Genomic DNA, 25,533 nt, shown 5'->3' with positions numbered 1-25,533 from the left:
GACATGTGGCCGCCGATGTGTGGCTGGCAATGTGTGGCTGGCGATGTGGCTGGCGATGTGTGGCTGGCTAATTTTCGTTGAAACAGACCTGTCAATCAATTTTGAATCCACGCTGTAGCAGTTACTTTAGTGTAGAGTTACGCAACATTTGGGTCCAGTCATGTTAAAAAAAAAATGCCAACGGGTCAGGTTGGACTCGGGTCTAATTTTTTCGGGTCTGTCTCGGATCGGGTCTTTCTTAAAAAAAAATATATATATATATATATGCACGTGGGGTTCGGGTAAAAAGTGCTTCGGGTCACTTCGGGTGACATCATAAATCATGTCTTTATTAGAATATATATTCTATCGAGGATTGTCTGAAATGCATATTTTTTGCACAGATTTTTAAGTACCACATCACAACATTATATAAAATAGCATAACAACACGACACAACCAAGCGACAAATTATAACGCAACACAACAGCCCGTACCACAATACAACAATGCATCACGACACAACCGAACAACTAAACATAACGACACAATACAAACACAAAAGAACAAAATACTAAACAAGCATTATGCAATACAACCCTGCACTTCGACACAACTGAACACACCCAAGCAACACACCATTACACAATACAACCCAAAATAAACTAGTAAAAAAACACAACACAACCAAACACACCATTGCACAATACAACCCAAAATAAAATAGTAATAAAACACAACACAACCAAACACACCATTGCACAATACAACATAATGTAAAATAATAAACAAACAACAAACACAGCAATAGAGCATATTACAACATACCAGCATATCAAAATAAAACATAACAACAACACAGCTGTGCAAATTAACATAACAAATCAGCAACAGGCCACAACACAAAACTCAGAAACACAACATAACAAAAAACACACAGCACAACAAACATAACATCAAACACATAATAACACAGCACAACACAACAAAACAACACATCACTCTCACTGTTTTCCCACCAGTTCATTCAGTCTGCTTTCCTAAAATAATTCCCTACACGATTACTACAACATGTTTGCATGTTATTTGTTACACACAGCGTCTTAAGTGTTTGTGACTTGGGAAATGTCCTGCATCTTGTACAAGTGTCTGTTCTTATTATCTACATCCTCTGATATTAGGCTCATTCCTCTTCAAATCAAACATCTTCAAAGCCTTTTCAACAGCAGACAAATAACGAAATTGTTCTGGAGTCGTGACCGAGTGACTGAGTGAGTGAGAGAGACTGGATGTGTGAGTGAGTGAGTGAGTGAGTGTGTGTGTGTGTGAGTGAGTGTGTGAGTGAGTGAGACTGAGTGTGTGAGTGAGTGAGTGAGTGAGTAAGTGTGTGAGTGACTGACTGACTGATTAAGTGTGTGAGTGAGTGAGTGAGTGACTGTGTGTGAGTGAGTGAGTGAGTGAGTGAGTGAGTGAATGTATGAGTGCGTGTTTGAGTGTGTGAGAGTATCTGAGTGCGTGTGAGTGAGTGAGTGAGTGTGTGTGTGAGTGAGTGACTGAGTGAGTGTGTGTGAGTGAGTGAGTGAGTGAGTGAGTGAGTGAGTGAGTGAGTGAGTGAGTGAGTGAATGAGTGCGTGTGAGTGTATGAGAGCATCTGAGTGCGTGTGAGTGAGTGAGTGTGTGTGTGAGTGACTGAGTGTGTGAGTGAGTAAGTGAGAGTGAGTGAGTGAGTGAGAGAGTGTGTGAGTGTGTGAGTGAGTGAGTGAGTGTGTGAGTGTGTGAGTGAGTGAGTATGTGAATGAGTATGTGAGTGAGTGTGTGAGTTAGTGAGTATGTGAATTAGTGTGTGAATGAGTGTGTGAGTGAATGAGTGTGTGAGTGAGTGAGTGACAGAGCGACTAAGTGTGTGTGTGAGTGAGTGAGTGAGTGCCGTAAGAGCCACTTTGCTGGTGTATTGTAAAACACATTCAAACTATGCTAAGTGCTCTCATTATCTGTTTCCAAATGACTTTTATTGTAGGCTGATTCTTTTCTAATCTTTGAATTATTACAGATAGGGATCTCTAATTGATACCACATGCCTTCGTAATGCAGAGAGAGACAAAAACGGACTGCACACGCAGGCCATGATCTTGCACGGCTACGCTACACTATACTATTTAACCTTGCCAAAGATTAAATCTGGCCTCCTGATGACTATTGTACTTTGAATACATCTTCAGTCAGAAGTTTAAACGTAAACGAAAACACGCATTAACACTCTCGCCTGTTTGTGACATCTCCGAATGTCAGAGGGTGAGACATTCCTCTCTCTTCTTTCGCCATCTCCAGCTTTCTTCATGCGTGCGACGAGTAATAGATTTTGGGTACTGTGATAGACAGACGATGTGGCTTCACGAGGCTGACACGGCGTGCTTTTATAAATCTGCAAACACACTATTTCAGCCCACAAACTCTCCTCGCACACTCAGGACGTAGCCCAATGCACACGGCGAAGTTCAGTTTTTGGAGAAAAAAAAAATTTAACAACTACGCATCATTACCTGTAGCATTTCTCAGACATACTTTGCCATATATTTCTGATTTATTTAATATGATGTGGTTTGTTGTTATTGTCATAGTTTAAAGTGTTCTCAGAATTTACTCTCATTGTTAGTTTAAATGCATTAACTTTATTTTTTACCAGAAGTGTTTATAAAAACTATGTGTTAAAAAAGGGCACATGTGGTTGTGGTTATTTGGTTCCCAAACACCCCCCCCCCCCCTTCTTTCTTGTTCTCTTTTCAGCTCTAAATATCAGCAAACATTTAGATGTGGCTTTAGTGTGGAGCATATCAGGTAAATAACCCATAACGTTCACGTATAAAAAAAAGACAAGAGGGCGTCACATCCAGACAGAGATTTTGCGGTAAAAAAATTCCTTTTCTCTATCTCATCTCTATTCACACTCATCATCATCACAACATAAGACAGTGCTGGTTTACGGAATCTTGTTAGAATTGTTTAATGACGATATCAGGTAGTCAATATTACGGTGCTTACTGCGACCCGACCATCCGTGGGATGCCAAATGGTTTTGGAAAGTCTAAGCGCAGGCTAAAAATCAATTAAACTAAAACAAAAAAGTTGCATGTGGCGTACATTATGAACTCTCACTTTTTGAACCTCTCTACTAGCTAAACCACAGCAGCAGAACAAGCTCCACCACAGTCTCCTGAGGAAGAGTGATCACTCAGCAGGAGGAGTAGATAATAATCCTCAAGCCATGAAGGAGCACATCAGCCAAACCCTCAGAACCCTCTTGCTGGACAACTGCCGCTTTACCGTTTCCAAACCTTCTGAAACTCACATGAGCGTTAGATTCCCATTACGCTGAAACGCTTTCCCGCTCCGCTACAAAAACGTGTCCCTCTGGACTCTCAATGAACAAGTGCTAATTAATAAAAGCTAGCAAGAGCGTGCAGCTGCTGAAAGACTACAGTACGTCGCTAATTTGACTGTTCTTGTGCTCCTTTTACAGCCTGAAATCGTAACCTGATGTGCATGTTGTGAATAAACTCATGAATCAGTGCACATAAATCAGTCCTTAGCTGCAATTAAGAGTAATCAGAGGTAGTGAGGGGTTAAGGGTGAAAGGTTAAATAGCCGGAGCGGTCGTGTGATGTGGGCTGTGGGCTATCATGGTGATAAATGATCTTATTGCCCTCAGTGCATTTCTCTACAATTGTTTCTCTTGCTCTCACTAATTGAACTTGCCAGATAAACAGACTTGGTCCGGTACAAACATCTACGGCAGCTCGACTGGATTTTGACTAAACATTCGATAGGGAAACAAACCTACATCCTACTGTACTTAATTTACATTTGGTTAACTGCTTTTACCTAAACATTTCAATTGGATTATTGCACAGCAATTTAAGATGAAGAGGGAAAAAAAAAACAGCAGGTGTTTCTCATTTAAACATCTGCAAAAAAAACATCTGCATAAAAAATGTGACTTACATTTGTTGTCGGGAAATGGGACACAAATAGATGTTTTTCAGTGATTTAACGACAGCTGTGCTTGGGAGTAATTCTGGACTTTTGAGGTCATTTGTGCAGTTAGTACGATGTGGGTTACTTAGATAATTAAATGCAGAGAGAGTGAGAATGACTGAGTGAGAGAGAGAGCTAGAGTAAGAGAGAGAAAGAGAGAGAGAGAGAGAGAGAGAGAGAGAGAGAGAGAGAGAGAGAGAGAGAGAGAGAGAGAGAGAGAGAGAGAGAGTATGTACAGTAGTCGTGATGGTGGGGCAGGCAGGTGCTGTAATGAATTCCTTAACTGAAAGTAAAAAGCTCCACTGTGAATTGCTGTGATAACGGGGATTTAACCCTGAGCTCAGAACTCCACAAATTTCCAAGAGCACTCAACATTCCTGACATACACTGGTCGGTGGTGCTGCCGGTTTGGCTTACATCATATCACGCAAACAAACTGACATAATCCTACCGTGGCAGCCAACCTCCTCTGGTGGGGGGTCAGGGAAGTGTACTGCCATTTGACACTCAAGCCAGAGTGCTTAGTAATATCTCAGGCTTTCTCGCGACATCTCATCAACACCACCTACTGTGTCACTCCATCTCCTTCACTGACTCGTGTCGAATGATCATGAAGAACAGGAATGCTGCAAAGTAATCAACCCATGCTCGAGAACTACTACGACATGCTTGCTATCCAGAATATAAACGTCGAGAGTCACCATGATTCACACGCATTTCTGACCGTTCTGATGTACGGACATTATTGTCTTCTCTATAATTCATCCTTCCCTCTCCCGGTATTCGTATTAGAGCTCTTTTCTCTTTCTCTGTTTGCAGAAATGTATAAGATATATTTGTAATTATTTGCTGAGATCTTGGTGGTTGATTTGTATTTTTAAACAGTATGCAGCATATTTAATTATGGGGCAGTGTGATTCCCAGTGAATGGGTTAGTTCCCATAAATCGGTACTTTGATAGTGTTCCTGTTTACGAGCACTGGGTGCAATAATAACTCAACTGGGCTGAATGGGGCGATAAGGGTCTCTGCCCTACGATTGCACAATGTCTAAAAACGCAAGCAAATCACTAAATGCAGCATCAGCAGCAATGTCATTTTTTTAATTGTTGCTCACTTCAGAGAGGTCATTAGCATTTAATTTGAATTTAAATTTGTTAAAGAGCTGACACTTATATTTATTAGGTCTCTGTCCCATCTGTCTCTATACGCTCCCATATGCAGACATTCGTTCACACCTAGAGTCAATTTAGCGCACTCATCCTGTGCCACAACCTGTTCGTATTATTTTTGGGAGTTGGTCGGTAACCGGAGAACTCGTGTGAAACATGGTGAGATCGTTCACACAAACTCTATGCGAGTTTGGTGTTTGCAGTTTCGGCCCCGGCGCCTGCACGCTTGCGGATGTGTTTATGGCGTGCAATTTCGTCTAAATTAAGTGTCGTGTCCATCGCATGTCACAGCTGTCTGTGCTCTTTAAGCATATATCACTGAAAGGCTCTTCCAGGGGCAGAAAGATGTGTCCCTCACGTGACGAGGTGTTGACATTAAACCTCCCCTCTGTCACTCAACCACAGTAACTGCACCAGCCATCTAAGACATTCCACTCATTCACAGAGGCTTTCACACATGTCAGCCAATTCTGAATGCAACACCTGGCCAGACCGTCGTACCATGAAATCTGAAACAGCATGGGACGAGACGGACTGATAGGTAATATATTTTAACTTCAAGGCCATATTTTTCCCATATTCCCTCCTAGAAAAACATCGAGACACTTCCTGATTTAGGGAGACACTTTAAAATAGCACTTATAATGCTGTTAGGACGGCTATTTATATTTGTTCAGGCAATTCTACAGTATACTGCAAAAAATCTCTTCAGGCAAGCGATCTGGTCATGATCTCAGCATCGTAGCAAATGTACACAAACTCAAACGTACACTCAACCTAATCTATATCCACCACATCGATAGCATATGTCTAGTTACCACACCCATGAAGTTTGCCAGTTTTCTGAGCCCTAAGAAGGAACAAAAAATCTGTTTACCTAAAACTCTTAGTATAGAAATTCAAGATCTGGGGCTTCAATAAACATTTAGGCAAAACTTCATTCTGCAGATCACTAGAAGAAATGAATTCCTCGGTCATGGGTATTTGTAAATGAAGCTCTAAATCGGCATAATTATTCCTTTAGGAATAAGGCTTTTTTTTAAGGGGAGGAGTTTGTGGTTACATGCTGCCATAGTCGGTGTAGCTCAGAATAAACACATACGTATCGCAGTTTGTGTCTGATGTCCGCCGTCTGCGACGACACCGCAAAACCTTCAGGAAGGCAACCAGAATTAAACCACAATGACTTTTTATTGTATTGCTCTTTTTTGTTTCTTTTACTATTTGCACTATATATTTGTCTATTTTAAATGATAAGTGACTTAGAATAATTTAAGAGCCGCCTTTAGATGGCCTTGTTTATAAGATTTGAGGTAAATGGATTTGTTAAATTTATTTATTTCTTCTTTTCATTATTGAGTGAATTGATTTCTATGGAAATCCCACCCACACTACCGTGTAATAAACTATCCTTTAAAGTATCCATACATTATTATACAGATAAAATGATCATTTACAGCATTTGGAAGACACCTTTATCCAGAGCGACATACATCTACATTTATACAGCTAAGCAACTGAGGGATAAGGGCCTTGCTCAGGTGCCCAGCAGTGGCAGCTTGGTGGTCAACACCACATCTCCAAATGAACACCCAAGAGGAAAGTAAAGCAAGCGTCCTCACTTGTGTGAAACACAACATATGTTTGCAGTAAAAAAAAAAAAAGATACCCTATGACTTCGGATCAGTGGTTTTCAACCGAGCGGTCTCATCTCCAGAGGTTAGGGCAGTCGTTAACACAGAGGGGCCAGGTATATCTGATGGTAAGAGGTCAGACATACAGGAAGGATTCGGTTTTATGGCCTTGCTTAAGCTAAATTTATTACCAATTCTCACAGTTTTTCTGGTTAACGGACACAGTAATGACATTAGCATGTGTACTGCTGAAGGACTGGCAGTCAGAAAACCAAATGCTTTCTTTCTCACTGGATACAATCTGGCACAATACTGTACACCTGCACCAACGTTTATCAGTCATGCAACAAAAATAGTGTGTCCACCTGTAGCCCACCGATTGGATGGCTATCAGAACAAGCTATAGGTACATAACGCTACAGCTATGTGTATTACCGGCTCTTTAAAAACGATAAAACATTATCTTTGCATCGCTGAATGTTTAGCTTTACAGTATCTTATACAAACATGTCCGTGAATGAGCGACAGTCTTATAAGCAATACGAAACAATATGATTTCCGCAGTGCTGTCGCGGTCCTTGCGTGTGTATAAAGTTTGATCAAACACTGCTTGTTTTAGAGGAGACAGTCCAGCATGTGACAAATGTCCTGTTTGCTTAGCAACTTCAGGAAAACAGGATATAAAGAATGAAAGCGCCAAGGCTTTCTGCGGAATATATGAAAGACATTATTTCATCACCAGCGCATTTTGCCTGTGTCACAGTTTACAACCTCATTATTGCTTTGAAAAAAGGATTTCCGTTTCTTGACTATCTAAAACCCGACTGATAAACAATCTTTAGCACTGATTGCAATACGCTTGGGCGATATAACGACGTATTCATCTGTATACATATATCTGGTGACACCACCATCAGAGTGAGCGCTCTGCAATTTAACATCAGAGTACAATATTATGAGCTAATACTTAAAAGATGTCTGTTTTTTTTCCTATATAAAAATAGGAGAAGGTTGAATCAGCACAGAGATGTTTGGAAATCTTTCCTCAGCCATATATATATATATATATATATATACATATACATATATATATATATATAAGGCAGTGCTGAGGAGAAGACAGTGAGAGAGGAAGTGAATGAATGTGCGTGGAAGCCTGTGGGAGTGGATGCAACGTTGATGGACTGTAAAGGTTTATTGTCCTATGCTTCGCAGTGCATGCAGAGAAAATACCAGACAAGTCAACAAGCTGATTAAACTACTTTCAGTGTGCATGCACAGACGCACAGACACACTCATAAGTACGTCATGAACACAATACAAAACAAAGCAGGGCCTGATGTTAGATTCGGGTACATCCGAGGCCACACGTGTGATTTATGCGGTGACCCTGCGAGTCTGGGGTAACAAGAGGTCACTGAGAGGGACTGGGAAATAAGAGGGAAGGGTTAATCGTCTAAATTAGGTTATATGATAGTGAATTATCACCTTGCACATGCAATTTTTTTTTTAATTTTCTAAGCAAACATATTATTCAGGCATCCAGACAAAAAAAAAAAGGCCTGGGTCAGGTCAAGAAGTCCAAAAAGACAAGTCCATACAAAGAGAACGTTCATAAACATGAATCGTTTTAAACAGATCTTCAGTTTCATGGTCTGCTTTTGTCTGTGGCAGCACCAGAAGGTTTCATACAAAAACCATAGTATAAACTTTAGCTTTTTTTAAAAAAAAAAGTCTACAGTGATATACTGTCCGACAATCGTGTATTGATTAGGAGGTTGTGAAAGGACATTATTCATAATAACACTCTCCGGTGTTTATAACAGTTTATAATCACAACCCCAATGAGGATGAGGTTCTCTTTTGAGTCTGATTCCTCTCAAGGTTTCTTCCTCTTCCATCTAAGGTAGTTTTTTCTCACCACAGTCACCTCAGTCACCACATTGTTCATTGGGGATAAACACAAACACATTTAAAATATTTAAAGTCTAATATTACCCTTGAACTTTTGTATCATATAATTTTTTTGTATAATAAGTGTTTTGTGGGGGGCACAACTAACGGTGGCTTAGTGATTAGCACGTTTGCCTCACACCTCCAGGGTTGGGGGTTCGATTACCGCCTCCGCCTTGTGTGTGTGGAGTTTGCATGTTCTCCCCGTGCCTCGGGGGTTTCCTCCGGGTACTCCGGTTTCCTCCCCCGGTCCAAAGACATGCATGGTAGGTTGATTGGCATATATGGAAAAATTGTCTGTAATGTGTGAGTGTGTGAGTGAATGAGAGTGTGTGTGCCCTGCGATGGGTTGGCACTCCGACCAGGGTGTATCCTGCCTTGATGCCCGATGATGCCTGAGATAGGCACAGGCTCCCCGTGACCCGAGGTAGTTCGGATAAGCGGTAGAAAATGAATGAATGAATGAATGAATGAATGAATGAATGAATGAATGAACGTTTTGTACTTTTTTATGTTCTGTAAAGCTGCTTTTTTTCATATAGAAAATATTGTTGTTTTTTGCTTTGTGAACATGCTACATACACACCATCGTACCCTCGTCAACTACGCATGGACAACATCCAAGCCGTCGTCGTCTGCTAAGATAAAACCTGACAGCACCGTTGATGAGACTTAAGTCTACAGGATGCCCCTTTGATGTCCTTATTTTGTTGATTTCCATCTCACACTTTAAGTGCTTCCTCTAGGCAATAAAAGTTGTGTTACGCTGTCTCTGCTGATAAAGTGTACTCAGGCCTAAACCCACTGTGTCGTTTGAAAAGAACGTTCTGTATAGCCCATCCTCTACATTTTCTGCCCAGATAAAAGCCATGTGTGAGAACATGGAAGAGAAAGAAGGGCAATAGTGAGCACTAATCGATTTATGGTAATCTGTTCGATGGTGTGACAATAGAGTGTATTAAACCAAGAGCGACACAATGACCGTTTCCTGAACCTCTGAAATCCTTGAGGCAGGACAAGTGTTCACTTTCCCTCCCCCGACACACACACACACACATACACACACACTCATAGACAAACTGCTTTCACGCACAGACAATGAGAGCGCTGGAGGGACATCCTGATCGGAAGTTTGTTCTACTCTATGAGGTCCGAGTGTCATCGGGACAGCCCGTGGCATGTGTCTACACCGTGATCTCGTGTCTGAGATAATCAGCAAATTGAATACACACCCATTCCTTTCAATAAAGCAGAGGAAGATTGGATTAATGTGAAGGAATTGCCACAGAAACCCAAAAGTTCAGAGCGGGGAGTGAGCATAGGGGATTTTTTTTTTTCTCTGAGAGCCATAAAAGCCATTTCCAGTCTCTTAGATAAATCTTCATGATACTTTTCTGAGTAAATCATCTTTAATGTCTTGTATCTGACATTTCATTTAATCTTTCAGTAAGGATGAAAGTGAACATAAAAATGCCACAAACACCAGGACAAATATCAGGGAAAAACAGCATAGTGAAAGTCATGGGCCAGATTTTCATCACCGTTACAGTTATTGTTAGTGTAAAATTCTACAATATATAATGTACGACAGGAAGCCAAAGAAACAAACAAACACAAAAACATGCCCCATGAATCGCACATAGTCACAATGTTGGTTAGGAAAAGGACACATAAAAAGGAGAGGGCATCTTATCAGCAACTTGCAATCAGTTGTGCCTACAATAGTACACATAATTAAGAGATTGCCATCATCCGAATTCAACAACTGCACGCAACTCGGAAGGCTGTAAAATCATCTTCACACAGGACTGAATTCTCTTCCAGCTGACCTGAAGATAACTTCTCTTGTCCTCTCGTTTCCGTACCGGTCCATAGAGACATGATATGATATAATTTATCTGTTTTATCTGTAGCAACTTGGGACCTCTTAACTTTAAGCCTTTAGATTTATTTTATGATTTGAAAATATTATTCAGTTTGTGTACAAAGATGCCTGGGTTTTTTCAGAGCGGTATTGTATGTTATTCCTGATTACTGATTCTTTTCTCTTTAGTCAGTCCAAACAATCCGTCACCCAGACAAAGAACCATAAGCTAATAATAAATATCAAAACTTATAGTAATAGTGGGTTGTAAGTTCATTCATTCATTCATTTTCTATCACTTATCCGAACTTCTCGGGTCACGGGGGTCATCGGGCATCAAGGCAGGATACACCCTGGACGGAGTGCCAACCCATCACAGGGCACACACACACACACACTCTCATTCACTCACACACTCACACATTACGGACAATTTTCCAGAGATGCCAATCAACCAACCATGCATGTCTTTGGACCGGGGGAGGAAACCGGAGTACCCGGAGGAAACCCCCGAGGCACGGGGAGAACATGCAAACTCCACACACACAAGGCAGAGGTGGGAATCGAACCCCCAACCCTGGAGGTGTGAGGCGAACGTGCTAACCACTAAGTCACCGTGCCCCAGGTTGTGAGTTCCACTTTTGTAATAAATTAATTAATTAGTGTTAATATAATGTGTTAAAATAAAACTGCTACCAGAATCAACGGTGCAGCTTGACATTATTAAGTCGTTTGGTTTGGAACAAGTTGGGAAAAGCGAGTAGCGATGAATTTCTTTTTAAAAAAGGAAAACGTTTGTATCTATCGAGAAGATAAGTGAAATTAAATCTCTTTAATTTCCAAGCAGAATGTAAGTACGGACAGCAGACCTATTTAAGCTGTAGTAAATCAACACAATAAATATCACCCATTTTTCTCTATAAAATGTCCGTTTTACAACCGAACGAGCAAAGAAAGCATGTGTGTAAACTTCTATCAAGCTTCTAAAGACCGTAAAACTACTTCTGCAGATATCTCTGAACATTCAGCACGTGTCCTAAACAAAGATACCCATAACGACACCAAAGCATTGCTCTATTCAGCTCCCACTTCAGGAAACAGCCTCCACAGGTCCAGTGCCCTCCTGCAGATCATGCACGTCTAGAAAGTGCCATCTGTGTGGAAACTGAAATAGTGAAGAGACATGGCATGTTGCCACACAGATGGAGGAAGCAAGAACATAAATGCCTGGCTGGAGGCATTTGGGAGATTTGCAATTAAGATTAGCCCAGGGCCTGACGACGGTGAAAGGATCAGACTATTTCTACTCATACATGCACGCAAACCATCGGCGTTCTTAAAGGCTTCTCTGTCAGGGCCGTGGAGTAGTGAAGAAATTCATTCAGCGACGAAATTGAAGGGAAAAAAAAAAGGTTAAGTGGACTGAGCACTATAGTGATGGTGTGTATTTGGATAACGGGTGATAAAATCTAGAGATTCCCTACAAAAATCCTAACAGGATTAGATATTTAGTAGATGGACAGTGATAACAGTGATGACTCATCTCCACAAACTGATCAGACTTCCTACAAAAATGAGTCGGATCGTAGTTAACGGAGCTTGACTCGACTGAGTCAGCTCTCACCAGCAGACAGCACAGACGTGCTATTACAGAGTCTGCTCTGTTCATCTGACCGCAAGTGCTTAATGAGCAGTTTTACACTTGTTTATTAAATTAAGACACAGACAGTCCTGCCAACCCCTCCTGTGTGTTATGTGAAAATAGCAGCCATGAAAAGTACAGGAAAGAATCATTAACACGTAAAAAAGCCTGATATCATTCTGTAAAAGAACTGTTTCGCCTGCACAGTAATATTTATTTATTCATTCATTCATTTTCTACCGCTTATCCGAACTATCTCGGGTCACGGGGAGCCTGTGCCTATCTCAGGCGTCATCCGGCATCGAGGCAGGATACACCCTGGACGGAGTGCCAACCCATTGCAGGGCACACACACACTCTCATTCACTCACACACTCACACACTACGGACAATTTTCCAGAGATGCCAATCAACCTACCATGCATGTCTTTGGACCGGGGGAGGAAACCGGAGTACCCGGAGGAAACCCCCGAGGCACGGGGAGAACATGCAAACTCCACACACACAAGGCGGAGGCGGGAATCGAACCCCCAACCCTAGAGGTGTGAGGCTAATGTGCTAACCACTAAGCCACCGTGCCCCCCCTGCACAGTAATATGTTATACCAAAAATCGTACACACTGATCTGATTTAATGAGGTTCTTTTGTCTTTCAAATTCACCAAAGGTGCAATTAATGAGATGAAAACAAGAGATCAATCTTAAGGCCAGACTTTGAATCTGTTCCCTCTGGAATCTCACTGGATTCTTGGCTGACAGGAATGGAACCCAATATGGTCTTCTGCTGTTGTAGCCCATCTTCCTCAAAGTTGGACGTGTTGTGCATTCAGATATGCTTTTCTGCTCAGCGCGACTATAAAGAGTGATTATTGGAATTACTTAATATAGCTTTCCTGTTGGAACCGATATGGCCATTCTTCACAGACCTCTCTCTCTCTCTTCAACAAGGCATTTCCGCCCACAGATCTGTCACTCGCTGGATGTTTTATTGTTTTTCACACCGCTCTGTATAAACTCTAGAGACTGCTGTGTGTAGAATTTCCACGAGATCAGCAGTTTCTGAAATACTCAAACCAGCCTGTCTGGCAACAACAACCATGCCACTATGGTCAAAGTCACTGAGATCACATTTCCCCCCATTTTTATATTTGTAGTTAACATTAATGGAAGCTCTTGAATTGTTTCTACACGATCTTTGCATTGTATTACCTGTACTGTATGTGATTGGCTGATTGGATAATTACATAACTCGTAATTGAATGGTGTCGATGTTCCTATGAATGTGGCCAGCGATATTTAAGGTCATGAAAAAAAACAACATATGAAAATAATTTCCATACCCGTGTTCTTTTGTGTTCTTATATAAAGGCCTTACAGTTCATTGAAAAAAATTACGAGATGCAGTGGAATAAAGGAGAGAGTTTTTACAGTATAGATGAGAGCATGCAAACAAACCACTGACAGATGCTTTCAATAAGTCAGTAATACAGTGACCATAATGTTATTATTTGCTGTTTTATCTTGACCTTGATGAAGGTGATATGTTTTCTCTGACTGCTTCAAGAAGGCAACTGCAGGCCAATGTCAATTGAACATAATTGGAGAGGTTTGCAGAGCATTTATGTACGGGAGAGGGGTTAGTCTTAAAATAGCTAGCTGTGGAGATCCTTGCCATCACTCAGTTATCACATCAAATGCGTTTGGCAATGGAAACAGTGAACACTGGAATAAGAAAAACACCCCGAAATTCCCAAAGTTCACCCACAATCTCAGTAGACTTTATATTGAAAGCGGAGGCATATGATACGCTGCCAAGCGTCAAATCGGTCGACAGACTACTGACACATTTAATTGAATAACAAAGCCATTTAGTCCGCTATTTAGGTCTCGAGTCTTCCTTCTACAAAACACATACAGAAAGAGTGAGTGAGACCTTTGCAGACCCAGACAGCTTCAGGGAGGAAGTATTAAAGATTACAAGTCTTCTTAATGGGTAGGCCAATAAACCAGGAAAGAATACATTCTTTGGAGGTATTCCGTTTATCCCAGCAGATCACCACTGTGCCAATAGCAGCCTACTGTAGGCCACAAGGTTATGTGGATATGCAAAACATTCAGCTTTGTCCCTCGTACCGTCTCACAGTATCACCCAACTATTCTCCGTGTCACTTTTGAAGCCAAGTAATTAAGCAGTTTGCTCAAAATCCAGGTTTTCAGTTTGTACAGTGAAAACACTTCATAATGACTAAAGTATGCTTTTGTACTTTCCACCCCTTTCCATCAATGTGATATGTATTAATAAGTGGCCAGTTTGGAAAAAAAAAAGAAAGTCCAAAGACATGATACTCGTGCAAGTTCAGCATGGACTGATTATGCTCAAATCCAGAATTAATCACTCTCACTCACTCACTCATTTTCTAGCGCCGAACTACCTCGGGTCACGGGGAGCCTGTGACAATCTCAGGCGTCATCGGCCATCAAGGCAGGATACACCCTGGACGGAGTGCCAATCCATCGCAGGGCACACACACACACTCTCATTCACTCACACATTACGGACAATTTTCCAGAGATGCCAATCAACCTACCATGCATGTCTTTGGACCGGGGGAGGAAACCGGAGTACCCGGAGGAAACCCCCGAGGCACGGGAAGAACATGCAAACTCCACACACACACTCGTGTTCACCACTCATGTTCACATTGAATATCAGAACGGGGAACAAATCTAATCTTTCTGGCATGGCTGCTGGTGCCTGATGGGTTGGTTTGAGTATTTCAGAAACTGCTGATCTCCTAGAAATTCCCTAACACAGAACAGTGCAAAAGAAAAGAAATAACATCCAGTAAACTGCATTTCTGCAGGCGGAAGCAAACGGTTGATGTGAGAGATCAGAGGAGAATGGACAGACTGGTTCAAGCTGAAAGGAAGTGTACAGTAACTCAAAGAACCACTCTGTACAATTACGGTGAGCAGAAAAGAAGCTCAAAACAGTTGAAATATTTGCTAAAGATGGGCTACAACACGAGCACGTCAACATTTACAACCTTTGGCTTTGGAATCTGAGGTTATATGGGTGCAGTTTCACCTAAATTAGATTGCTGAAGATCAGGAAAAATTGCATCAAGCATTGCGTTAGTTCTGGCAGGCCACGTCGTCAAGCGTGCATCAGCTGTTAATCAGCTGTCCACGACGCGCAGCAATTCGTTTACGACATCCATATTACCCGACCATTTAAATTCCCATTTAATTTAGCGCTTCGCTGCTGCCGCAATCTAAACTCCCACCTCCAACCCCGACTCCACCATGCCGGAACCCGTGTTCGCTGTGCCAGTTTACGTCTTAAATCTCTACATATTTTTCTCTCTCTCTCCCTCTCTCTAATTATTTAATTATCTATCTATCCATTCATTTATTACTTTCCAAAAACGCGTAAGCGAGCTATCCATACCATGCATGCTAGTGGTTCTGTTATACGGGGGGTCTATTCTATTTTCTAGTCGCTGTTCTCCCCGCTCTGACCATGCATACGCACGGACGGGTGCGTGGATTCTTGCCCAGAACAGAACCATACCACCAACACTAAATGTATACATATCATCTAATAATTCCCTTGTGAATTATATATTAGAAATATATAATATTTATGTCATATTGTCCAACTAGAAAAGGAACTAATGGACCACATACCTATGTCACTGTCTCTCGGCCACGGAACGATGTATGAGCTGCACAGTGCTCATTATGGTTTGTGGCTTTGATTCTCTGTTACAGTTCATTATCTAGTTCTTCTGAACACAGCCTGACAGTATGACGGAAGGGAATATTCAAGAAGTGGAAAACAAAGCTAAAGCAATTTTAGGAACAAAGCTCACGATTTGAGAAAGAACTTCATTTTCAGTCAGGGTCTTGAGGAAACCAACAATAAAGCTTCAATCCGTTGCCCATTAGTTCATTTTGGCAGGCTTTCAAGTGTGCTTTCATGCTCATTATGAATGAAACACTATTAACAAGGGCGAAAAAAGGATCTTGTGGACTTCCATTCATGTTTCTTGGAGGTTCAAAGATACCGAGTTACCTTCATCGTGAAGCAATGAGTCACTGCTCTTTAATAGCAGAGAGGCGGAAATGCTCCACAAAGCCACACTGAGAAGAGCCCTGAGATGTATTCAACTGCATTCACGTTCTCTTTCCAATTAATCCGGTCAAGAGCCGCAAGAAACAGACTCCGCTTCCGTCCCGATGCTTCTCTTTCCAGATCCGTTTGTTTTCGTTTTACATACAATAGATATCTTTGGAAGAAAAATATTTTGAGACAATAAAAACTAAGGAAGCACTAAAATCTCCCTGGTGGACTTGCAGTGAGGCTATAAATTCTAAGCTTCCCTTCATATCTGGAACTGCCACCAAATGAGGTTTGATAGACAGCCAGTAAAAACACTTCACTGAGGGCGGTGTGTGTTTTGTTTGGATGAATAATGTTTAGCAAATAAGTCGATGATTAACAGTTAATAAAACGATTTAAAGTACTGCAGAGCAGGATATGACCAACTGTATTTGATTTGAACTTGTCTAACATCCGAAATGGAAAGCTGTAATTGCAAGTGGTCTGCAATCACGAAACGTTGCTAATTTTACTTCAGATACTAAATCAAATAGGAAAGAAATAACTGAGTGTTTTGGGGGCGCGGTGGCTTAGTGGTTAGCACGTTCGCCTCACATCTCCAGGGTTGGGGGTTCGATTCCCGCCTGCTCCTTGTGTGTGTGGAGTTTGCATGTTCTCCCCGTGCCTCGGGGGTTTCCTCCGGGTACTCCGGTTTCCTCCCCCGGTCCAAAGACATGCATGGTAGGTTGATTGGCATCTCTGGAAAATAGTCCATAGTGTGTGTGTGTGTGTGTGTGAGTGAATGAGAGTGTGTGTGCCCTGCGATGGGTTGGCACCCCGTCCAGGGTGTATCCTGCCTCGATGCCGGATGACGCCTGAGATAGGCACAGGCTCCCCGTGACCCGAGAAGTTCGGATAAGCGGTAGAAAATGAATGAATGAATGAATAACTGAGTGTTTTCCTTTTATAATCCATAAAGTCAAACTGGCAACATAAAGCATTTACCCACCCGCTAATAAAGGGTGATTAATTGTTGAAAATGTTTTTTGTTTCAAAATTACTATCTAAATTAGTCGTAAATCCATGACAGAGAAATTCACTGGAAACACTGAAAAAATGTGAGAAAGCATACTTCAGCCTTTACGTTCTCAAACTGAACGATGACAATGAGTTCAGCTTAGTGGACAGTGAGTGAAAAATTCCTGAAAATAGCATTAGAAGAACACAAGGTTTAAAAAAAAATGTGCCCTGGGTCCTGTTTCCCTAAAGGACCATTGGGTAATTTCATGCCTGACATTACGAGTTTGAATTTGTTGGATTGTAGCTTTCGGTTCCAGACACCAAGAAACCCGGTAGTGTTTTTCATAAAACTGGCAACTAGCCTACATGCACTGTATATTTCTTGCAATCGTATAGTTTGCTTCCATGCATCAAGAAAATGCCATTAATTCTTAAAGTAATATTAACCTTTAAATGTAGAACAGCACACCTGATTTGATTTATTTAACAGTAGCACAGTGGCCTTAGCCAGTAAGTTAATGTTTTAAAGGCAGTCTGATTTGTAGTCTGAATATTTCCGCCTCGGAAGCTGTAATAGCTTCATCGTAGAAAGAACCAGTTCCTGAAAGTTTGGAAAATGTTTCTAGCAGGTAGACAAAAGGAAACACTTTGGAGATTGATCCTCTGACTGTACGGACTGTATTATTAGCATGCTCTGTCATGCTCTGTCTGACATTATAAAGCGATCTCATGTCTACGGTACTTTGAGGAAACTCACCTGTCCTTGGTTAGTTATGGTCTATACTCACATACCACTCTGGCATGTGCAAACCGTATGCTGATACTGTATATGAACTGTTTCTTTGCACAGGTTTTCAAGGATTCCTTAAAATGCACTTTTTGCAAGAGAAAAAAATATGAAAAATGGTTTTCTTTAAAATAAATTTTATTACTCATTAGACTGACTCATGGGGAGCACGGTGGCTTAGTGGTTAGCACGTTCGCCTCACACCTCCAGGGTTGGGGGTTCGATTCCCGCCTCCGCCTTGTGTGTGTGGAGTTTGCATGTTCTCCCCGTGCCTCGGGGGTTTTCTCCGGGTACTCCGGTTTCCTCCCCCGGTCCAAAGACATGCATGGTAGGTTGATTGGCATCTCTGGAAAAATTGTCCATAGTGTGCGATTGCGTGAGTGAATGAGAGTGTGTGTGTGTGTGTGTGCCCTGTGATGGGTTGGCACTCCGTCCAGGGTGTATCCTGCCTTGATGCACGATGACGCCTGAGATAGGCACAGGCTACCCGTGACCCGAGAAGTTCGGATAAGCGGTAGAAAATGAATGAATGAATGAATGAATGAATGAATTAGACTTACTCATAGCCATAAGTGTCACGGTGGCACAGTGAGTAGAAAGGACCCTAGTTTAATCCTTGCTGTCTTATTATCTTATTCTACCAGTTTCAGGTGTGTCTCTGCCTCGCACCCAGCAATCTCTAAAAGGCCCTTAACCAGGATAAAGTGCTTCCTAAAATGTAAGAATTGAACAACTAACAATCATAATTATCTCAGCAATGTGCCTATAATGTGTTACAAAATATATAACCTTAGTTTATGGTTCAATCGTCCATCTCAAAGTCAGGTCTGACATCACTCCATTAGTCGTAACCTTTCAAAATCTGTTACCGTCTCGAGGGAGACATATACTCAGGAAATTAAATCTTTTTAGAAAATCAACCAGGGTTAAAAATTCACACAGGGTTAAACACTCTGTCCTTCTCAAACGCTTCTGCTTATATCCAGATACTGTGTATGGCTGAGGTTACACAACATACCATGTCTGTCAATCAATCTATGGAGAGAAAGAACCGCATTTTGGGCTTTATAACTTCCACATGTCGGCTGCCTTTAAACTACAAGACTTCCATGAGATGTATTCAGTTTGTGGTTGGACAAATGTTGTCACTCAGCAGCGCATATCAGGAGGAGAGGAACTAAGATGCTGGATACACACATTTGGGAACTACCAAGGACACATCTGTGTCGTCTTAAATGAAAAAGAGGTTACGGTTCTAAAGCACAGCGCGGTTTGATGACAACTGCTTAAACTCTAAAATAAAAAAATTCTGGAAAATGTTCCCAACACTGAAATACTAATTCATTTGCAGAAAGGTCACAATATATAACTAGAAATTGATTCATATATCAGCACAATCTCTTCTGCTAAATGAATAGCAGTCTAACCAGTGACAGGCCACTCTGTCCGGCAAACAAATGATGATCCAGTATGTTTTAAGGAGGAGAGGGAATAGTAATATGGACTTACCTGGTGGGCAAGAGCACGCTCCACCTACTTCCCTCGGTGTACGAAGTTTAGGCACTTCCTCTGCGAGTCTCTGCAATGACACATTTGTTAAATTTCAGGAAAACAGCTTTCATGTTTGTGTGTTGAATGTAAACTCAGATTTTACACTAAATGCCATTTTTCTACACTATATGGCTATTGTGTATCCTCCTTCTCCTCCAAGTTGGAAGCGTACAATTGTTTAGAACTTTTCTTTTGTGTGCTGTAAATTTACAATTTCTCTTCACTTGAACTAAGGAGCTCAAACATTTTCCAGCGTGTAGCATTGCCACTTTTCAGACAAACATAGTTTTCCAATGTTATAGTGGAAGAACTTGAGTGTCCTGAGCAGAGTCCTGAACTCAACCCCCTCGGAACACCTTTGGGATGAACTGGAATGCTGACTGCACCCCAGACCTCCTCACCTGACATCAGTACCTGATATCAATAAAGCTTGTAAGGCTGAACACAAATCCCCACAGCCATGCTCCATAATGTATTGGAAAGCCATCCTAGAAGGGTGGAGATTATTATAACAGCATAAATCTGGAATGGGATTTTCAACAAGAAGGTTATGTTGAAGTGTCAACGAACATTTGGACATATAGTGTGTATTTAGTGGTTATTTAATCAGGTGAACCTACAATACAGGTGCAACTATAGAGGTATACAAATACATGCTTACACTGTTAATCCATGTTAAAAATGTACAGCTCATTCTTCTATGCAGAGTCTATGCCAATCATCAGAGTCGGCTTGGTTGACAAACATTTCTTCACCAAGCAGTAACACTAATGTGGATTAAAATCAAAGCAGCACTTCTCCACCCGATTCACTTGTTCCAGCCACACACACAGTACCACACCGGTGTTACTGCCATGTTGAGAATGGACCACCATTAAAGTAATACCTGACCAGTGGTCTTCTCTCTTGGTTGCACTTTGCCCTAAGGCCGGCGTTTTCAAAATGGGGTTCATGAAGCAGAACCACAAGGTTTAATGTTTTTTTTTTTTTTTTTTTTTACTTCTGTTACAGCGTTAGAAATAAGAAATCAAGATTACTAATGCTATACATTTCTGATATTCTAAAGTCATGTTTACCTTGTTTGACTGGTCACTTCAATGCCATGGTCTTAATCCCAGTCCCAATAACTCAGAAATAAAGCACTCAATAACAAAGAATTGTTCCAAATATACTGTTGGTGATAAAGATAAAATAAAACACAAGGTTCTTTTAGTGACGTCATGAATGTTTAATATCTGAATATTTGTTTAATGGTTATGAAATAAATCTTAAAGTCCTTTCAAATTTTTTTCTGGAAGTAAAAACGATGATTAAAGAGATATAGATGTTACACAGTCAGTAACCGTACACTTATAAAGTGCACCGATAGGTTAGATGTACCTGATTCTGACCATATAGTGGGATTAAAAAATGGTATTTTTCCACATCTGGAGGCTAGACAGGGGGGCCACCAAAAAACCAACAGGATGTGTTAATATATTTCAGATATACAAATGAAATACGGGATTAATGAAGCCTATAACAGTATTGATTCAGGTGAGTAAAAATCCCTAATTATGTCTCTGACCTGATCAAAGTGTAAAAAATTCTGACCCGAATTCCTGTAGCTTCTCTTCCTATGTATTGGATAATCAATAAGCCTTATACTTTTCTTTTGGAGTAAAAAAAAAAAGTGCAATGTTTAAATTCTTTAAAAAAATAATAACAAAATGGTTTACCTGAATGATTTAAACATTTTTAATATCTATTTAAATATTTATGTGACTTAATAAAGTTTTTAAAAAAAAAAATGTAAACCCATGAAACGTATCTCCTCCATAAAAAGCATTAATTAATCAATCGATTAGTTAATCGATTGATTGATTAATTCATTATTTGGTTCATTTAATGACTATGTAAATGTGCACCACCTGTTTTATTTGTTTCAAAACAGATCAAATGGCCACAGGGTCATTTTTTAAAAAAGTATTAAAAAGTAAAAATGGTACAGTACTTTTTCTTAAGATAAGAGTTGTTATTATTATTATTATTATTATTATTATTATTATTATTATTATTAGCACAGAGGATGTTATATAGTCAGTTGAAAGGCACATTGGAACAGAATGCACTTATTTTCTCTCATTAGAAGCTCCTACTCCACTCCTTAGTGTTTTGTATCTTACTCCAACACGTCTAGGTCATCTTTAACACGAATGTTTTGAAGTATAAAGTATTTTCCAGCTTACCTTGTGGATGAGTTTTTCTACCGCATCCCACAGAGAGAGATTATCCTGCACAGATGGAGGTGCAGCTCTCAGGACCGAAAGGCGCTCGCTTTCCAGAAACTGCATCCTGTGCTCCAGGTGAGACGTCCTTAAGGTGATCAGCACACAAAAAAACACCGAAAATACCGACAGAACTAGACAACAAGCAGCCTGGAAGCAGTGGAAGGAGGTTTTGTGTTCACTGTTGGCTGATTTGTTGACTGTCTCCTTCGCCATCACGCGCATCCTTCGGTACTCCGCTCAGTACTCTGCTTTCTGAGGTAAAAAAAAAAAAAAAAAGCTTAAAATCCGCTGCTTTGTGAACAACACCGGGTTAAACGTACACCCTGACGCGTACTGACTGGAACAGATGATTTCTTTAATCGTCAGAAGAGATGAAATAAAGAGAAAAGCGAGCACTTGTGGTGTGTGTATGTGTGTGTGTGTGTGTGTGTGTGTGTGTGTACTGCTACTTAGTGCGCGAGCGCTGCGCGAGCGAGGATCTCGTGCCAGCACTTTGGGCAACGCACTTCCTGTCATTCTGAGCGCCTTTAACCACAGTGTGATGATAGATGTATTTAGGACTGAGTGCAGTAGGAGACTAATGTGTCCTGCTTTCTATCTATCTATCTATCTATCTATCTATCTATCTATCTATCTATCTATCTATCTATCTATCTATCTATCTTCACATATATAGATATATAGGGTTAGTCAGACACACACACACACACACACACACACACACACACACACACACACACACACACACACACACACACACATATATATATATATAAATATATATATATAGTTGGTCAGTTGTAACATTTGCCCCCTTATGTAACTCTTATGTGTACAACTGGCTTTACACTGTACAATATTATGCAATATACATTTAACTACATTTACAGAATTTCGCAGACACCCTTAACCAAAGCTACATTATCTCAACTGAGCAATTGAGGGTTAAAAGCCTTGCTTAGGGGCCCAACAGTGGCAGCTTAGTGGATCTGGGATCGAACTCACAACCTTCCGATTGGTAGCCCAACACCTTAGCCCAACACGTTAACCACTAGGCTACCACATGCCTGAATATGCCAAACAACAATAGTTTAATATTTTTTTTAATTTCTACCACGAAGCAACATCTGGGTGGAAAATCATAGTTTCTCAGAGAAGGCCTGAGAAAAACATTAACTTGGCTGAACTGGACAGATATATACGTCTTAGAGGAGCACCTGTAAAAAAAAGAAACTACTCCTGGACTCCTGAAGATTTCATTCTGCTATTGAACTTAGAATGTAACTTTCCCACAGGCACCAGTTTAGTACCACTGTGACTGCAACAACTGACCTGAAGGTTCTCATAATGTCAGAAAACGTTGCTTAAAATTTAAGAATGTGAATTCTGCTACAACACTCATTTAAAAACCACCAATTGGAGGATGGCATAGAATTACACAAAACTCAGAACTCCTACAAATATGGTATTGGCATGGTAAGGAATCCTATTTTGTTGAATTGCAGCAACAAACAGAATGTCTCTGTTGGGTATCTCTACAGGACAAAAAAGCGACACGACATGGAAATAACCAGAAGATGAATTACAGCTTCCATGTGTGTAGTTAGGTAATTAGCACACTAATTGGGGCCTAGTGGTTAAGGTGTTGGGATGCTAATCAGAAGGTTGTGAGTTTGATCTCAGGCCCACCAAGCTGCCTCTGTTGGGCCCCTGAGCAAGGCCTTTAACCCTTAGTTGTATTTAAAAAAATGAGATAATGTAAGGAGGGGCACGATGGCTTAGTGGTTAGCACGTTCGCCTCACACCTCCAGGGTTGGGGGTCCGATTCCCTCCTCCGCCTTGTGTGTGTGTGGAGTTTGCATGTTCTCCCCGTGCCTCGGGGGTTTCCTCCCCCGGTCCAAAGACATGCATGGTAGGTTGATTGGCAACTCTGGAAAATTGTCTGTAGTGTGTGAGTGTGTGAGAGAATGAGAGTGTGTGTGTGCCCTGTGATGTGTTGGCACTCCGTCTAGGGTGTATCCTGCCTCGATGCCCGATGACGCCTGAGATAGGCACAGGCTCCCCGTGACCCGAGAAGTTCGGATAATGTAAGTTGCTCTGGATAAGGGTGTCTGCTAAATGCTAGAAATATAATTGGAAATGGAGCTTGACAATGTGAAACTTTATTTATGTTTTCCAGTTAAGGAGCTACAAACATGTAAAGCAACATGTAGTCATTACAGTAATAAGACAATGTGACAGGTAAACTTGGTAAAGTTCTCTGTCAGCTATTCATTCTAAATATTATTTTCACACAAAGAAATGGAAAGGACCAAGTTGTTCTAACTGACCCTGTGTCGTATGTTCGGTTGTAACACGGTGTGCGGTCAGTTTGTTTACATTTTACATTTACATGTACAACATTTCATTGCTGGCCTTATCCAGAACGACTTACCGAAGTGCTTTGAAGTTCTTATCAATAAACACATCCTCATACTGGTTCAGTAGGTCAGAGACAAAGAGCATCATCAGTCAAAAAAGAAAAGGCGAATACATACAGTATGTCAAACACACATGTGCACAAACAGCTGATATAGTGAGTCTTCATCCATTTACTGCATTTAGCAGACTGTTATCCAGAGTGACTTACATGTGTCTAATTTATACAACTGAGAAGCTGAGGGTTAAGAGCCCATCAGTGATAATGTAGCAGTGCTGTGTTTTGAAAACCATAATCTTCCAATCATTAGTCCAAAGTCTTCACTGCTGAGCTACACACTGCCCAGTGTCCTCTGGGGGCAAGCTACACTGTTACATTTTGAACACACACACACACACACACACACACATTGAACTGTTGCTTTTGAAGAACTGACACGACATTGACTACAACCACTTTTTTACCTGACAATTTGTTATGGCATGCTAACAAACATGTGATCCAGCAGATTTTATTTAAAGTGACGTGACATACGGCTAAGTACGGTGACCCATACTCAGAATTTGTTCTCTGCATTTAAGCCATCCAAAGTGCACACACACTGTGAACACACACCTGGAGCAGTGGGCAGCCATTTATACTGCGGCACCCGGGGAGCAGTTGGGGGGTTTGATGCGTTGCTCAAGGGTACCTCAGTCGTGGCCGGCCCGAGACTCGAACCCACAACCTTTGGGTTACGAATCAGACTCTCTAACCATTAGGCCACGACTGCCCCCAAAAAGGGTTTTTGCATATTTCAGGTTATGGGGTCAGAGCGCAGGGTCAAGCCATAGGGACGACACCCCTGGAGCTGATGAGTTTAAGGACCTTGCCCAAGGACCCAATGTTGATGCTCAGCAGTTTGTGGACTCGAACCCAGACCTTCTGATCAAGATCCCAGCGCCTTAACCGCTGGATCATCACATTCTCATGCACCATAGTTAATTGTCATTGTTAAATGTACATATAATCTTTTTTTTTTTCATTGTGTTAAATATCTTAAAGGATTTTGGTATTAGCAACTCTGTTATAACTCAACCCACACTGTCAATTATCTTGGAATCTGAC

The 25,533-nt window shown here is 41.1% G+C and overlaps 1 protein-coding gene across 2 annotated transcripts in view; it reads right to left on the bottom strand.

Moving 5' to 3' along the window:
* LOC113646873 (collagen alpha-1(XXIII) chain) overlaps positions 1-22,459 on the bottom strand; it is a 60,942-nt gene extending 38,483 nt beyond the window's left edge. For both annotated transcript variants that reach the window (XM_027153348.2, XM_047806030.1), the window contains exons 1-2: positions 21,966-22,459; positions 19,696-19,765 (exon numbers count right to left, since the gene is read on the bottom strand). In XM_027153348.2, the coding sequence (XP_027009149.1) occupies positions 19,696-19,765; positions 21,966-22,229 (334 nt within the window). In that variant the 5' untranslated portion in view covers positions 22,230-22,459. The remainder of the gene's footprint in view (positions 1-19,695; positions 19,766-21,965) is intronic.
* Between the last annotated feature and the right edge of the window lie 3,074 nt (positions 22,460-25,533).

The sequence above is a fragment of the Tachysurus fulvidraco genome, chromosome 21 (assembly GCF_022655615.1).
Source record: "Tachysurus fulvidraco isolate hzauxx_2018 chromosome 21, HZAU_PFXX_2.0, whole genome shotgun sequence".
Lineage (NCBI taxonomy): Eukaryota > Metazoa > Chordata > Actinopteri > Siluriformes > Bagridae > Tachysurus > Tachysurus fulvidraco.
This window is presented reverse-complemented; position numbering and strand designations above follow the sequence as displayed.